The sequence below is a fragment of the Asterias rubens genome, chromosome 4, assembly GCF_902459465.1.
Source record: "Asterias rubens chromosome 4, eAstRub1.3, whole genome shotgun sequence".
NCBI classification, from domain to species: Eukaryota; Metazoa; Echinodermata; class Asteroidea; order Forcipulatida; family Asteriidae; genus Asterias; species Asterias rubens.
This window is the reverse complement of record NC_047065.1, coordinates 18,981,881-18,999,659: the sequence shown is the minus strand read 5'-3', so window position 1 is coordinate 18,999,659 and position 17,779 is coordinate 18,981,881. Positions and strand designations below refer to the sequence as shown.

Here is a 17,779-nt window from a genome sequence, read left to right as displayed (position 1 = left end):
TGTGCTTCGAATTTCCATCAACGAAAATTATTCGGTCTGGAAGCCACAGAGAGTTCATCTTAAGATAAGTTGTCAACAATGCTATAAATAATGATGGTGACATCACAATTTGCTTAGCAATTAAGATAGATTGGCAGTTAAAAGATCGTTCGTAGCTCTTTGAAATTGAAAAAATGATTGCTAAAAATTGTTAACTGTGACCGCGTCACCAATCAGCAGACACGTAAAGAGTCTCTGTTTCACGACCTTTGCATGTAATTGTCATTATCTTCACATGAAACAGGGTTAGCATTAAAGATAATAACATTTTGTACACATTACTAAAATATACACCTCCCCTTTAGTTTTTATGGAAAAGGGTGAGTAACATGCACTTACGAGTATGCTATAATACGTCCCACAAATGCCGACTGACACGAGGCTCGTTTTGATATTAAAATTATGAGATTGACAGGCGATTTTTGTTCCATCTTTTCCAAACCGAGTATGGTTAGAAAAAGGTATATAATTGCTTTCAACCTCGACAAATCCTCTATCTTACAGACATTGTCAATAAAAATCAGACCGTTGTATAAACTTAAACATACTGAAACATTATTATTTTTAAAGAAACAAAGTTAAAACTGTTTACTGCAAACGTGGTACTTCATGAAAAAAACATGGCTCCGTCAAATTTTGATAACTGATTGGATGCAATTGTAACCAATGAAATCATTAATTTCTTCAATCATGGAGGAAGGAAATACAAAAGCTTCGATAAACCATCAATTACGGAGCTCAGTCTTCCTCTACATTTCAAACATTTAGGTTTATACCAGGTTTGTAAAAAAAGTCTCTGTATACGTTTGGTAATTACTCATTAAAGTAATGGCAATATAAATTGACTTGGTACAAAGTACAGTAGCGTTTTGAGAAACAAACAAAAAGAGGTTACCGTTATGGAAACAAAATATTTATAAGTTTTTATCAAAATCAATTCAACTCCGAGAAGCGCTTCTGACAAAAACGTTTCTCAGATTGTGTCCTCCACATTTTCGGCATAATCTAAACAACGCTATTTTGTATTGAAATTTCCACACGTTAGTTTTATAGTCTATCTATCTACATTTTTAATATGATTGAGATAACAGATGGCTCCAATTACAAAACCACTGAATGAAGTGATGTCTGTTTTAAACTATAAATTCTTATTAACTCAAAAGTTCACTCCAAAACATTCATTTTAATACTAAACATCAGTCTTTGTCCCTCGCATAGATCTCCAACAAGATGAGGAGCACTGTTTGGCAAAAGAAATAAAACACAAGATAGAAATTAGCCTTGAAGTATCTGATGAAGCACTTAATCATCATATTAATCGGTCGAAATTGTCTTCAAACTTACAATCCACTTCGAGCATGATCTTTTGTGCACTTCTTGGGGGTTGGTCTATAAGATTCGGAAGTTTTAAAATGCTACATTGGTGTGTTTTTTATATCAAAACACTGGACACGTTTGGTAATGTTATCACTCAAAATAAGTTTAGCATAAAGAGTACTTGGTAACGAGCATTGAAGAGCTGTTGATTTAAACATGTGAGAAACGAACCTTGAGAAAGAGGTGATTTCTCAACAAAATATTCGAATCTGGGAAATACTTCAGGCCCGAAGCCTTACTCAAAGATCTGATATAGAACACAAATTGGGCCAAAAGGTTTTTTTTTATTTATTATTTTCTCAAAACTTTGATGACCAATTGAGCCAAAATGTTCATAGATTATTTCCAAACATTGTTATTTTATGCATTATGTCTTTGACAGTTTACCAAACATGTCCTTTGATATAGTATGCCAATTGAACTAGTTTGGTCCGGTGCCCAAAGTTTTCCATTACTACTCAAAACTTACCTTATTTTGGCTTAGCTAGATATCATCAGGAACGTTGAGCAGGTCGAAATTGTTCATGTTGTTAGCAACTGTTCCAAACGATGGATGCGTAGCCCCGTCCATTTCAGACGCCAGTGCATTTCTCGAGTCCAGTCGATGGCCGAGACCCCCAATGTTTGCACCGCAATCGGGACAGGTGGATTCCTCAGTAGCCCCGCCACATTCTCCAATCGCGTAAACGTGACCATTGGGACACTTGAACCAGTGGCCTTTCGTAAGATCCATAGCTTTTAAGATCATCACTCGCTCTTCGTCTGATATGCACAGAGGAGTATGTTTTCTCTTCAACTCGTTCAAAAAAGTTCGCACAGTCTTCCTGCTGTTCTCCTCCAAAGCCCTTCCGCCCAACAGTAAATCTTCGGCAATCTTTAAGGTTGCACTCTTTAACTCTGAAGGTGGGAGCCTGCTTTTAACTTGGAACAGACTAAGACACAGTGAGAGGCGATGTTCTTCGTTGCTGCAATCATCTAACTCTTGATCGCTGAGATACATGCGAGGTTTCAGCAGCCAATACTGCAATTGCACGAGGTCTTGTTTCATTTGCTTTTTCTCCTTTTCGAACCTGCAATCTGTATCCTCTGCTCTTTTCTTTGCCTTTTCTATGGCAACCAGGATATTTAACTTGTTCTCAATGCAGGTCAGTTCCCCAAGGCTTAGCTGGGATTCCATCTGCTCTTTAAAGTCATCGGCGACCCCGTTTGGTATAGAGCTTCTCTGTTGAAAAACACTGCGAGCTACCTGCCGTCGTTTGGTTGCAATGGCCACTCTGTCCCCAAACATACGAGCCTTGACGGTTTCTATGTCATTGAGTACAGCGTTTACGATGCTACCGTAGCGCAGATTGCGCCGAATTGGAGTTTTGCAAAGCGGACAAACCTTTAACTTTATCTGACCTTTCTCAGTCTGTAAACTCATCCAATGGTCAAGACTTCCCACTTCCACGATGTGTTTACAATCTTCAAGCTCAACAAATCGAGCATCTGGTTCGTCTTCCGGTCCAAACACAACAGTTGTCACCTCTTCTCTGTCACATTCACGACATTTCTTTGGACATGGCTCCCCACAAAGACCAATACAAGGGTGACCGCACTTGAGCCTCTTATTACAAGGAATGTTGCATGGTAGCCTGTCACAAACCTCGCTGCATTTCTTGCGACACTCGTGGTGGCGACATTGCCAGGCACATGGCTCCTGACAAGGCTTGCATGGTTCGCCACAGCGATTTGGGCATATACTATGGACACACCTATTATGACACTTCTTGTTGCATGGAGGGCAGTTTTTCGTGCACAGGGCATCACATGCATGCCCGCAGACTAAAGTGCGACCGCAACTCTTAGAGCATTGCTTATGCAGCCGACCTCGTGTGCAGGAGCCGCAAGTGCCCGTACACACGTGAGAACATTTCAGCACAGCTGTGCATGGCTCTGGACAGTCCTCCGGACCATCGCTGCATTTTACGCCCACCATGTGTTTACAAGGCCAGTTGCTGCGAAAGGTAGTTTTAACACAGAGGACAGTACACTCTTGGCCGCATAACTTCTGGCATATGTGTCCACAGGCAAGTCTTTCGGTGCATTGTTCTTTGCAAGTGGCCGAGTCTGGATTCTGATAGCACGGAATCTTCTTCTGATGCCCGCATGGTAACGTCTTGTTTACTTTGGTATTGCATTTGCCACAGTTATTGAAGCATAGCTGATCACATTTATGTCCACAAATCAGTACCTTATTACAGGACTTCATACACTTGAATTCTTTGTGGTCGAGATCGGTCGGATGGCATAACATGGTGCAACTGTGACCACAGTTGAGTCGGTACTCGCAGGGCTTGTTGCAACCTCCCTCAGCAACGTTCAAAAAGTCTTCCTTCATGCGTACCCGGGACATTTTCTCAGGGTGATTATGACAAACCAATTCCAAGTGTTTCCCCAGTATTCCTTTAGTTGTTACTTCATGAACGATATCACTCCAAAGTGCACTCCCATGAGCAAGAGCTTGAAAATTGCCTATACAATAAAAGCCATGTCTGGCTCTGGACAACGCCACGCACATTCGGTTAGATACCTTCAGAAAACCAATTTGACCTTCCTGATTGCTACGGACCAAAGATAACAAGATGATGTCATTTTCTTCTCCTTGGAAGTTGTCGACTGCACAGACCCGCACACCACTAAACACAGAACGTTTCAAGAGCTTTCTGAAGTTAAAGAGTTGACCAACATACGTAGTTAGGATAGTGATCTGCGATGGTTGGTACTGCCCCTGCTGTATAATGTACTTGCAGAAAGCTGCCAAGAAGTCAGCCTCGTGTAGGTTCGACTTGCTCATCGAGTCATCCACATGCTGCTCGGCAATATCATGGTCCAAGAAAAACACATCAGATCTGACTCCTGCAACCTTGGGATAATTTTTGACAACGCCATGGTCAAGAAGATTTGAGTAGAAGTGGTTTTTCATTATTGACGAGATCTCAGGGCGCATTCGGTGCTGCTCAACTAGTGTCTTACAGGGGACACCATTTTTAAGCATCCTCTCAAAAAGTGAAATGTCAAGGTTGAAGTCTTTCGCCAGCCGGTAGACAGTTGGGTTGGGTCTCAGTTGCTGGTGATCACCTATGAGTATAAGATGCTGACATTCCGCACTCAGTGTCGTTATAATATGTGATTCCAAGACTTCAGCTGCCTCCTCAACAACCACAATCTTAGGGCCAACACGATGGAGAACATTCCTGTGCTTTGCAGCTCCTGTTGTTGTCATACCGATAACATTAGCACGACGGAGAATTGCCAGGTCCTCCTCTACTCGAACCTCCCTTAGTTCCTGGGAGAGATTTTCATATTTCCCTTGAATCACTTCCATCCTTCTGCGCTCCGAGCTGCAGTACTCCGACACCCAGTAGCGGTAAAGCTGCCATCTGTCTTCAATAAGTCTCACTGTCCACACATTATGAATTCTTTCAGCTTGTTCTTTTGTCATTCTGTCAGGTTTGCGAAGATTATGTTGAAGCATTCTCTTCATCCTCTTCTTTTGTTTGCTCTGGTACTGCCACTGTTCTGGATTGATGACGTTACCTTCTTCCCTGTCAAGATCATTTAAATCAAGGACCACGTGATTTTCTTGCGGGGCGTCCTGATCTAAGTTGAAGAGGTCATCATCGTCATCATCAAGAATCCGTTGCTCAGCTAAGATGTCTGCCTCTTCATCTACTTCTATCTCATCATCTTCTTGTTGCTCCGCTTCATCTGGTTCTGTTTGCCACATCGCAGCAGCAGCAGCTAGACCTTGATCATTCCCTGCAACACGAAAGTTACCACCACCTACACCCAACCATTCTAATATACGAGACGACTGAAGTGGATAACCCAAGTCAACCATGAGAGTTGCGTAGTGATCTTTCGTCATAAACTGTTCCAGGTACAATTCACTGATTATCCCATTCATACTTTTCTCTACTTTATGTTGAGATGCCTCCATGTGCTGGCGAAGAGTGTACATTTCCCTTAGCACCTCTGTTGTTCGACGATGAATTGCTACCTGGACTTTCCTGCGCCGGCGCTCCTCTCTCTTTAAGAAGTTCAGATTCTTGTTCTTCATGTCCTCGCTGTTACTCCTTCCTCCGACCCGGACGATGTTTTGATTGAACTCTAATATGCCTTCAAGAAATTGATCAAGGGCGTGGTTTGTATAGCAAACCACTAGGATTGGACTCTCATCTTCTTCCTCGTTCCACACAGACATGTTGTGCAACAGAGCCCGCACAATCTTCAGGCCGATGTATGTTTTACCTGTACCAGGCGGCCCCTGAATGACGGCTATTTCCTGCGTGAGAGCTGCCCGAACCGCTTCCATCTGTGATTCATCGAACTGCAAAACATCTGCTCGTGGCCAGCTTGCTTCACTCAGAACCTGCACAGCCTTTGCTCGAGGATTTGTCCTCCTCAAATTTAGACTGCGAAGCCCCAAGACAACTTCTTCCTCCGGACTTTCAGCTGTCAATGGTGACAGGTCATAGGTTGCAGCTCTGTTTCTGTGAAGATACCGCGGGGGATTCACATCGCTGGAGACGTCAATGATGTAGCGTTGCAGTGGTAGGCTGTTGCCTCTTACTTCTTGAAGACCCTCCAAGACATGACGGTAAGCCTCAAAGTAAGCAGAGGACTCGGCCATGATGAACTTATCTGAGGATTTAATATCTGCAAGCTGCCCCATGTCTTGAAATCTTAAGTCTACCAAACCCTCTTGCAGGTGCTCTGGTTTCCTGTTGGCGACTGTTGCAAAGACAATTACCGTCTTGAAGTCATCATTGGACAAGCAAACCAATGCACCGTAGGTTAGCCGCTTTGTGGCCTGCCACCTTATCTTCCCAAACTTGGTGACATCGAAGCTAACACGGTGAGTTATCCCCTCGTTGGTGCAGATAGGAAAGTGAACCCTCACGTCATGGTAAATTCGAATGTCTTTCACCTTGCTCTTCTTTCCATTCTCATCCTGAAGAAGTAGATACTGAGCGATCCCGAGCCTCAAAGGCTCCAGGAAGTCCTGTCGCAACAGACGGAACTGAACATCTAGGTAATGGTTAAGATCCTCGTATCGTCCTTTCACCACATTATGTCTCAAGTATGGCTCAGCATTGGTGTTGATTTCCTCAATACTTGGGAAAATTGGGATCTCCCTGAAGTCATTTGGCGGTGGGCCTTCTTGTCCTCTTCTTTGACGTGTGTTCTTCAGGGCAAGTTCTTCTTGAATCTGCGCTGACAATGCCTGCAGCTCCACTAGCAATACTTCAGCATCTTCGCTCAAAGGGAACCCTCTCATTCCTAGACCCTTTGCAACTGCCTCAATGACGGTCAGCACAACCTGTACGTCTTTGATGCTAGTCTTGACTCGCTGCACAAGAGATTTCATCAGCTTCAGTATCAAGTTGATCTGATCTGATGTTTTAGCTAAGAACCTGGGGTCATATTCAGTCATCATGCTATAGATGTATTTGGTGAGGTTTCGGGATAGAAAGTCAACGTCAACTACAATAGTCAGGACCCTAATGACAGACTGTGGTGAGGTAGTACAATCGCATACTTTACCCAGCACCTCGATGAGTAGAGCCATCATGTCACGACGTATCGCCCGTTCGTTCAGTAAACTCTCGAACCCTTTACCAAATGAATTCAACTCTTGTACTACCACTGCGGGATCGACTGACAGCAAAGATTCAAGCTTCTTAAACCCTGGAGGTCTCGAGGGGCGTTCTCTCTGATTGGTTTGCTGTCGTGGTGGACCGTCTGGGCGACCAAGTTGGTTGTGATGATCATTTCTGTATGGTGAAATAAGTGAAATGGAAGATCGGTTTAAATGCACTGGACACTGGATTATTTAGTTAATGTCATCACTAGGTGTACCCAAATATAAATCATAACCCATGAGCATTTGGGGTCATATAGTCCAAAAATTTTGACGAAAATAATCAAAGAAAAAACACCCGTGTTGCATTAGCTTTTGTGCTTCCAAATGCATGAATAGAAGGCTTCAGCTGAAGTTTTTATTATTTGAGTGAGTAATTAACTCCTCGGAAAACCATGTCACTTCAGAGGCAGTCGTTTATCACAATAATGTATATTATAACACCCCTCACAAGTATTCTGCCTGCTCATTGGTTTAGAGCGCATCACATGACATGTCTTAGTTTTGCTAGACGACGGCCGTGTGATAGTGCGTCGGTTTACCGTGCGCTAGTCCGAAGACTAGCACACGGCGTGCAGTACCCAGACGTCCGTTGCGTGTACGAGGATGATAAATTAATAGTCTGTTACCATTTTGGATTGCACGACACTACATGCAGCAAAGTATAGTAAAAGTTTTTGCAATCTGTATTCGCGTCGTCCGTGGATTGTAGCATTCAGGTCTGTACTTAATAATAATAGTACAGCTTTTAGAGAAATGTTTGGGGAGTTATAAAACAAATATTGACTGCTTTTTACTCGTGCAATGGTTAACACTATGACTTCCTCGGTGATCCCCGTAGCGTTCTATTTCCCCTCGGCTTTGCCTCAGGAAAATAGAACGCTCCGGGGATCACCTCAGGAGTCATAGTTTTAACCATAGCACTCGAAGCAGTCAATATTTGTATACTATCAACAATTGTATTTTTTTTCAACAAGAGTATGGAATAAACGTTTATTATTGAACATTGAATCTCTTCATTGCTCGTTATATGCTGACAACTATTTTGAGTAATTACCAAATAGTGTCCGGTGCCTTTAACACAACGAAACAAACAGTCATGTGTATTCATTTACGTGTAATTGAATCAAAGCTACAGTGGTATCAGCAATCAAAAGTTTGTGTTATCAAGAATTCTTATGCCGATCTTAATATGATGAACGAAATTGATTTTCGTGTACATAAATCTGACCTCGCATAGCCTTGTCCTCTTCCTTGACCACGCCCTTGACCACGCCCTTGTCCTCTTCCTTGACCACGCCCATTGTCCTGTCTGCGGTTACGATCAGGATTATCTGCATCGTGTCGATTACCTTGGCCGTTGAATCGTCTGTCTTGACCGCCGTTGTGATCGGCTCGCCCTCGCACACGGAACGGATTTCCATCCATGTTTGATCTGCAAATTATACACAATTTATTTTAACATTATAAAAAAAAAAAAAAAAAAAAAAAAAAAAAAAAGGGATCAACCGCACACTACAAAATTATATAAAAAAGTAACATTAGATAACAATTACTGACAAACAACTAAGCCTACTACTATTAAAAGATTGTAAAGAAAGAGTGAGCTACTCTTTGAATGTATGTGTCTTATTAGTGCGCACTTTGCGTTGTCTCTAACACCGAATGGATCAACCTCGGGCTAATTCTTCACTTATCTAATATACTTGAACATTTCAAAGTCACACTTCCAGAGAAGCGTTTAGGCGGTCGTAACACTTGCTACATAAATTTGGGGATGTAGTGCTTTCTGCTCTACCGGCCAGGCTTCGAATTGATGATACCCAAGCCAACATTCGTATGGACTGTGAAAGGGGTAACCCTGTTTCAGCCTTAGGAGTAGGTGGCAACGGCCTCTGGAAAGTATAATTGTAGCCCACACCTCGAAATGGCCTTCAGGCCTTGTGTGTCAGGCGAATTGACCAGTGATTTAACCAAAGGGTAATTTCAACCAAGTTATTGGTTACGACCGCGAAAACACACCAATGGTAGCGATTGAGCAAGGCATACTGTGAAATACAATAATGGCATACCGGGATCGCATACACCACTTGGAACGATTTTTTTTTTTTTTTTTTTTTTTTTTTTTTTTTTTTTTTTAACTTTTTTTGCTAGGAACCAGCCGTGACATGGTGTATCTTTGAGCAAGACACTTAACCATTGCTTCGTCCTTCGGATTGGACGTTAAGCCGTTGGTCCCATGTGTTGTGTAAACGCATGTAAACGAACCCAGTGCACTTCTATCGAAAAGAGAAGGGGTTCGCCCCGGTGTTCCTGGCTGGATTGGCAGCAACTAGTGCCATAGCACCTTGTAAACCATTACATGGTACAAAGGATTAGGTCTTATAATTCAAACTTCGTCCCACCCATCTTGCAGTTAAATACCCGGTGCTTTGTATCCTTTGGCAAAAGGCGCGTATAAATACGGTTATTATTATTACTCCCAAAAAGGCGGACATGATTAGTGTGTAAACAAAACAATTAACTAAATAGTTAAAACTCTTTTTGATAGTCTCAAAAGATTGTCCCGTCCCCTTGTTAGAGAAAACTATTAACTTAGTTATACCGGAACTGAAAGAGTCTTTCCAAAAAATATATAGACCATGTGAACATTGTTAACAACAAGTGTGACCGTGTAAATTCTTTGAGAATTCTGGCAGGCAAGATACTGCATAGGTCCTATGTGAGAGTTGACATTTTGTGTCATTGTTTCCACAAAAATTCAAGAATTATAAAAGTAAAAGCTGGCCCCCTTTCATCATATCAAAAGTTTATAAGGCTTAGACAATGCAATCTGCATAAAATATAATATTTTATGTTTTCTTCCATTAGGCTGTATACAAATCGTGCCTGCAGGAAGTCCAGGCTCTGTGGCTCTTTTGTAAACATGTGATGTCACAGGTCACATCGTCTACAGACCAAATTGTTCAAAAATGTACAACAACAGAAGACTCCAGTCACAAAAGCTGAAAACAGTGACTCCTTGCTGAGAAAACAGAGCAAAACTGTCACTTTGTTTTCGCAAGAACATCTTGGGATTCCAGGACCGGTGTAGCGAGGTGACAGCGGGCACCAGCCGCAGCATTCACACACAGACATCAACCATCAGATATCTGACAAACGATTTATGCGTGAGTCATTTTACATACAAATGTTTTTCGGTGAAAGTAAACAGTTTATACTACCAACAGATTCAATGCTGAAGACCAAGAAAGTTGTTTTTTGTCATTAGTTTTTCGAGTTGGAAGTTGCCCCACCTTTAGAGGTATGAATGAGTGAGTGTACACGCCCACACAAACCTACGCAATCTTTCGGATCTGATTTGTGGGGGCTCGTTAGTATCTTTCCAGAAACATCTGTTCTGTGGTTCAAGTTAAACAAAGAACACTTTGAAGGCCCATTGTTCCATTGTGTCATACTAACAGCAAGCCAAAAATAATCATGACGATGCATTACACAAAATAGGAAGCAAGCATTACTTTTGTTTTTGTTATCTAAATACCGCAAATAAAAACTTGAATGTCTACAATACGAAAAACAAGTTTCATGTTGAACTTTACAAACTTTACAAAACTATATTCCCCTTTATTAGTAAAACACTACGAAATAGGTGTTTCATAAACATCGTTTCATCACCCTTCTTACAAAACTAAAGTAAAACGTTTGTGAATCAATAAACAATTCAGGTTTTTAGCATTGTATGTTGTAAAACTACACGTACAGTCATGCCACGGTCTTATGAATGTTTTTTTTATTGATTTTGCGCCTCCATATCAAAGCTGTTAACATTGTACACACCTTCTAGAAATCTTCGTTCTAAAAAGAAAAATTGTTTGTTATTCCACCAGTGATGACCAAATCAACCTTATGGAACAGTCTCCCAGAACATATACAAAACATTGACTCCATTATTAAGTTTAAGATTGCTTTAAAGACGCACTTATTTAACATTTAATTCATCCATTTTATTTGTTACCCAGTACATCTTGTCGTTGTATTCTGTTGTGTTTTTCTCAAGAGCACTTAGGGACATGTTTGATTTCTATGTGTTATGCGTGTATAAGAATGGTTAATTATTATTATTATTTTCACAGCAAATACACAGCTTTGAACTTCGCCCTTTCAAAGGGCACCACGGCAAAAGCACGGCAAAACTACGGCAATCGCTGTGGGTGCTGTGGGTTAACTCGCTTCGAGGTCTTTTTGTTTCATTCGTTAGGTTTCTAAAAGGTTTTTTTAGCCCTAATCTCTGAAGTACAAAAAATGTATTGTACTTTAAAAGTTGTACTTTAAAGGCATGATACAAATCTGTGTTTGTAAAACAATATTGGACAAGCTCAACACATGTAATAGATTTTATTTAAAAGAAACTCGAAATCAGTACCAGTTACTTCAATTTGTTTTAAATTATGCATTGAAAGATGTACCCCCCACCCACACACCCACAGAGCCCAGACGAATGAGACCTTTAGTCACATAGTGTTAACATGGCGAGGTTTCTGTAGATGATTAAACAGGACTTTACTCTCCGTTTTTAAAGGAAATAATGTTTATTTTATTTTATTAATCTTATTACCTTTCAGTTAGTTTCAAAAATGAAAAACGTCAAATAATGTGATTCTTTTTTAGTGAAAACAACCAATATAATTAAGTTATGTCTGTGGTGTTGCGATGCATGATTTTTACCGGCCAGTAGTATGAAAGAATGTCGTTCACTCCTAATACCTTATCTGGTATTATAAACACGTTTTTATTACGATAAAACATGCCCAGCAACAAAATATGTCAAACGATTTCTGTTGTAAGTGTTGGTGATGGTAAAGGCACCATTACCTGTTTTACTTTGACATAAACTATTAAACTGATTTCGTTATTAAATTCGTCCACAAAGTCTCTGAAAATTGGCCTACCAAGCGCCTGTGTAGGGCTGAATGTAATATTTTGTATTTTGGTTCATTAAACATGCTTAAAGTCACGGCCGGACGCAAAATTGAATTTGAACTGCAATAAAAAAGGTTAAACGTATAAATTAAATATGGAAAGGTTTGCGGTAACACCGTGTAATGACTCTCTGTAATGAGTTGGGGTGGTTCTGAGAAGAACCGTTGGTTTTAACTCGACGTTCCGATCATCAGTATGCTCTGATCGTCTTCTGGAGAAACGGTTCTTTTCAGAACCACTCATTATAGAGATAGTCATTACATGGTGTTACCGCAAACCTTTCCATATCGTATTTCAACCATGCAAAGTTTCAAATCCTATTATATAAATTAAAGGCATACTTTTTAGACCAACTTTAAAATAAGGCGTGTTTCCGTACAATCGTTGTTCCTCAAATTATGGATGTTTCCCAAATGAACATTCGCCATCGTTAAAAAGAATAGAAAAGTCAACTTCAATTTTGTGATGTACTTACTTTCCAATAGATACAGTCCTGTTGTGAGTGAGGGGAAAGTTACAAGCCTAATTGTCTTCCAGATGTTCAAATGTGACGTATTGCCATTATATTCCATTACTTTTGGGGCAACATTTTTCAACATTCAAATTATCCAATATATTTATATTTATATTTATTGACCAAACCAACAGCGGACGAGCCGCCAATTACAGGAAAGGATACAAAAAAAAACAATAAGAAATATTCATATAGCCTATATAAAAACAATCTGATATGTACAAAGTTAACAATTAAAATAGAATCATCTTAGGAAAGAAAATTAAAGCATACATTAAAGATTAAGTAAAATAAAATAGGGAACAGAAACAGACCACCATGAACGACTGTGAAAATATATTTAAAATAAATTATAAACAGAATAAACGATAAAAAAGACAAGGGAAAAAAAAAAAAAATGGATGTAAACAATACCAAATAAAATAAAACAAAACACTGTAAATACATGTATACATTAGTTACTGGAAGAGGATATGGCACTCAAAACCTGAACACGAAAGGAATTAAGAGAAGGGGCTCCGAACACATCACAAGAACCATGGATACTATTATATGTGGAGGAAATCCTTGACAAAAAGCCACGCTTTGTCACATCTACCCGATTCCTTGGCACATATAAGATGTGTTTAATAGACTGTCTAGTATTACGGTTAGGAACATGTAAGGCAAAGGGGTTGAACTCAGTGTTGCTAAAATGATTGTGGAAAGATTTGTATAGAAATAGACAGTCATTCAATATTCTTCTCTGTCTAAGGGGTGGAAGTCTGTACATTTTACATAGGTCAAGATAATCCAAGTTATAAACAGTGCCATTATTTAGTGTCCTATGAATAAATTTGAGAAAACGTAACTGAACTCCCTCTAGTCTATGTGCTTGATGGGCTGAAATAGAGTTAAATACAATGGTACAAAATTCAAGATTAGGTCTGATGAGAGAACAAAACAAGGTACGTAAAACATGCTCATTCTTTAAGGAGCGAAAGTTACGCCATACTAAACCACTCATGCGATTGGCTTTTTTGATAATAGTATTAACATGCGAGTTGAAAGTGAGTCTGCTGTCAAGAAAAATACCAAGATCTTTTTGGACATCAACACGAGTAAGAATATTATCACCTAAGGTATAATCAAATTTGACAGGCTTCTTCTTAAGAGTCAGGGTTAAAATGCTACATTTGTTAACGTTAAGAAATAGACGCCATGTTTTAGACCAGTCAAGAATTCTATCTAAGTCATCACCTGAGAAAAAAACGGGCCTGTACATTTGTTAACGGGGATATTTCAATGATATCGAATCAGAGCATTGAATTTGACATTTTGATTGTCGAAATAAACTATGTCCTCCTCGGCATGTAAGACCCATTAAAATTGAAATCCTATGACGTTAGGCCTCATACCAAATTTTCACTTTGAAAGTCAGTAGTGATAGCTCCCTCGCTGAAAGCTCGGAACTTAGGGGTTATTTTTGATTCATCAATGACACTTCAGCCAAACATCAACAACATTGTTCGTTTATCATCATATCACATCACATCAGGAATATAGGTAAGATTCGCAAGTACTTGGACAAAAGCGCCACTGAAAAGGTCATTCACGCATTTGTTACTTCTCGTCTTGACAACGGCAATGCTCTTCTCTACAGTCTTCCTAACAACCAGATTTCCAGACTTCAACGGCTCCAAAATACTGCTGCCCGCATTGTGACACTGTCTAGAAAATCCTGTTCTATCACCCCCATTTTGAAACAACTACACTGGCTCCCTATCTCTCAACGAATCATCTTCAAGCTGATGCTCATTGTCCACAAAGCTCTTAATGGCAAGGCTCCCCACTATATTTCTGAACTGCTTCAAGTTAACACTCCATCAAGGAATCTTCGATCAAGTTCTATGCTTCTCCTCATTGAACCCAAGTCTGGACACTCATGGGGTGACAGGTCTTTTTCTTCAGCCGTGCCACGCATCTGGAACTCTCTACCACTTAATCTTCGATCTTGTCTTTGTACTGCAAAATTCAAGTCTCTTCTCAAAACTTATCTTATGTCACAGGTTTTCAATGACCAATTTTGTTGTGTCTTTTTTTCTTTGTGTTGTGTTTTGTTTTTGTTTTGTTTTTGTTTTGTTTTTGGTTTTACTGCGCCTTGAACACCCAGCAGGGCGGATATGTGCGCATTACAAGTCTTATTATTATTATTTATTTTATTGTGAACAAACACACCCCCATTCAAAAATAAAGGGACCCATTTTACTCAGAATTATGTCATCGGATATTTTGACTCTTGACACATTTTATACTGTGGGAGGGTATAAAATACAAAGGCATTTAACACCATTTAAACGTTGGAGTTATAGAGACATGTAATGGTTCCCCTTTCACTTGAGGCCTCTGTTGAAAAATGAGTAGGCCTACATACAATAACAAAACTTAAATTGACATTTCCCTTTACTAGTTGTCGATTTGGGCGCTTTCGTTAACATCTATCATATATCATTACACAATTTGTGCGCTTTCCCGTACATCTATTATCATTATATATTTGGGGCGCTTTCGTCATCATCTGTTACCAACGGTGCCTTATAATTGAACTTAAAGTCACCTGGAAATATAAGTCTTTTTCTTTCAAACATAAGAGTATATATGCTTACGAACAATAAAAAAATGGTTTTAGTAATTGTTTGTCACGATTTATATGTTTAAAACATATAAAGTTGTTTGGGGCTGACTCCGCCTACCCCTTTTGTGACGTCAATCGAGGCAGACTTTGCCTGCAATGCGTATAGTAAACACACGTGCAAAGTACATTTCAAAAAGTGTTTTTCTGCATTCAGCAGCAATACACCTGGTCGGCATTGCCGGAAGAAAACAAAAAACTATTTTTTTTTCGAAACGTACAAACTCACGACTTGGTCCGTACATGTACTTCGCAATTGTGTTTACTCTACGCATTACATGCAAAGTCTGCCTCGATTTACGTCACGAACAACGCCCTCTCGGGTGGGGGTCTACTCTTAAATTTGTAAATAACATAAGAACTGATTTTTAAAAACCTTAGTTAACTGTTCATTCACATTCCACTCATCAAAACACATATATTAGTGACAAAAGCTTTATTTTGAAAAAATACCACTTCCAGGTGATTTTAAGTAGGTACTTTGGTTTTGAGATTAAGTTTGCTTTATGCGGGACATGGAAACATAAACTCTTTACCCATTTACTAGTTTTAAAGGGCACCATCATTATGAAACTGACTGAGAGTTCAAATCTTAACGTCTGGCAACAGACTCAATATGGTTACGACAATAGTGTCCCTTTAATAGCTGCAACATTGGGGAACATCCCACAAGGGTGCTTGTCATGCCCAGAAACACCGGGGTTACGTGACCCATACTCTTCCACAATAAAGCCCCTTTTCACACTACTATATTCCCCCCATGGAATAACGGTCAGCCTGTTCACACTATGGTCGCTTTACCCCCGGTCTGCCCCCGGCTAATGGACAGACCCCGGGGAATAGCCGCCCCTGCTCTGGAGTAGCGGTAAGCGGTAAAACCCCGGGCTATTCGTGCAGCCGGAACCCCGTGGAAATGGGATACAGTGTGAAAGCGCGCCAGGGTATGTTAAACCGTGAGGTAAAAATAATCCCGGGCCCCCTCGGGGCTGTTTTCCACGGGGATAACAGATACAATGCGAAAAGGGCTTAGTAGGTTGTTTTTTTAAGACAGTTCACTACTATTGGAAAATATATATGAGACCTAGACGGCTTAAAGATAATTGACACTATTGGGGTCTTCTCATTTGGTGTATCTCAACATATGCATAAAATAACAAACCTGTGAAAAATTTAGCTCGATTGGTCGTCGGAGTTGCGAGATAACTATGAAAGTAAAAAAAAAACACCCTTGTCACACGAAGTTGTGTGCTTTCAGATGCTTGATTTCGAGACCTCAAATTCTAAACTTGAGGTCTCGAAATCAAATTGGTGGAAAATTACAATCTTTCTCGAAAACTATGTCACTTCAGAGGGAGTCGTTTCTAATTAATGTTTTATACTATCAACCTCTCCCCATTACTCGTTACCAAGTGAGGTTTTATGCTGATAAATATCATTGACACAAGACAGTGGCAAGACCGAGACTTGAACCCATCACACTCTGGCTGATCAGAAACACCAGAGATTGAGCTCAATGCTCAGTGCTCCGCCATGACACGCCAATCTAACCTCAACCACACTGACACGTCATATCTGCTATGTGAATATACTTGGCTCAATGTGATTGGAAACAAATATTAGTTTAAATTGAATTGAAACTGATTTGCGTTCAAAAAATATCGAAGCTTCCGCTTAGCGGCTGCTGCTGCTGTGACCGTACCATTTCTAACACAGCCACCATTTTGTGCACCCCTATAGGGCCTATCTACTGCTATGCAAAGTTGCAGTATAAACCAGACATGCCATAAACAATTTCAATCTGCAACCCGTTTCTGCTTAGAAATAGGTTTTCACCAGGAGGAATATCAGCTAAGCAACCATTGCTGCTTAGCTAATATTCCAGCTGGAGGTATATTCCTCTGCTGGTGGTATCATCAGGCGAAATATTAGCCAAGCACAAGCTTACTGCTAAGCAGAAACGGGTTGCAAGGAACAAGCTAGCATCTACTTTTATAAAATTATAGTCACAGATAAACACCACTTGTTACAGCAAGCCAACAAACATAGGCGAAAGGTTTGTTTAATGTGGGAACTTTGTAGACGGTCCCTAACGAATCATTTATGTTGCAGACGGCGGCCTTGGCAGACTGCATGAACCATGAGCTTGACTCTGTTTACCGCCATTGTGTACAGTATAAACCTGTACTTGTTTCTATCGTAGTCTAGGCCTAGTTTAAGACCACTATTATTTACAACAAGAACACCAAGGTATACTAGTAGGCCTACATACATTACCATGGGTTGACGTCTTCTAAACTGCCCAAATATTCAGCGCTTAAACAGAACAACAGCAGAAGCGCCGTCCAAAGCAGCATTGACACTCCCCACGAACGACTGAAAATGTACTGTGCAAGATTATGTTGCGCACTGTGATGTGTAATTAACCCACACGATGACGTCGCAGTTTATAGGGGAATTCCCCGCTTGAGCAATCGTTCTGGAAATTACAAAGTAGTTCCGACTGTTGCAATGA

General features: G+C 40.2%; 1 protein-coding gene across 1 annotated transcript; it reads right to left on the bottom strand.

Moving 5' to 3' along the window:
* LOC117288776 (NFX1-type zinc finger-containing protein 1-like) lies at nucleotides 1-17,642 on the bottom strand. The gene is made up of 4 exons (XM_033769614.1): nucleotides 17,542-17,642; nucleotides 8,334-8,537; nucleotides 1,886-7,235; nucleotides 1-1,279 (listed from the first exon to the last, which is right to left on the bottom strand). The coding sequence occupies exons 2-3, from the start codon at nucleotides 8,528-8,530 to the stop codon at nucleotides 1,901-1,903; spliced, it is 5,532 nt and encodes a 1,843-aa protein (XP_033625505.1). The 5' UTR covers nucleotides 8,531-8,537; nucleotides 17,542-17,642; the 3' UTR covers nucleotides 1-1,279; nucleotides 1,886-1,900.
* Between the last annotated feature and the right edge of the window lie 137 nt (nucleotides 17,643-17,779).

Bases quoted from the DNA above. Each gene is read 5' to 3' on its own strand.
- LOC117288776 (XM_033769614.1), bottom strand. From the start codon at position 8,530: ATGGATGGAAATCCGTTCCGTGTGCGAGGGCGAGCCGATCACAACGGC. The intron at 7,236-8,333 runs GTCAGATTTATG...TTCACCATACAG, and splicing joins AGAGGACAAGGCTATGCGAG to AAATGATCATCACAACCAAC.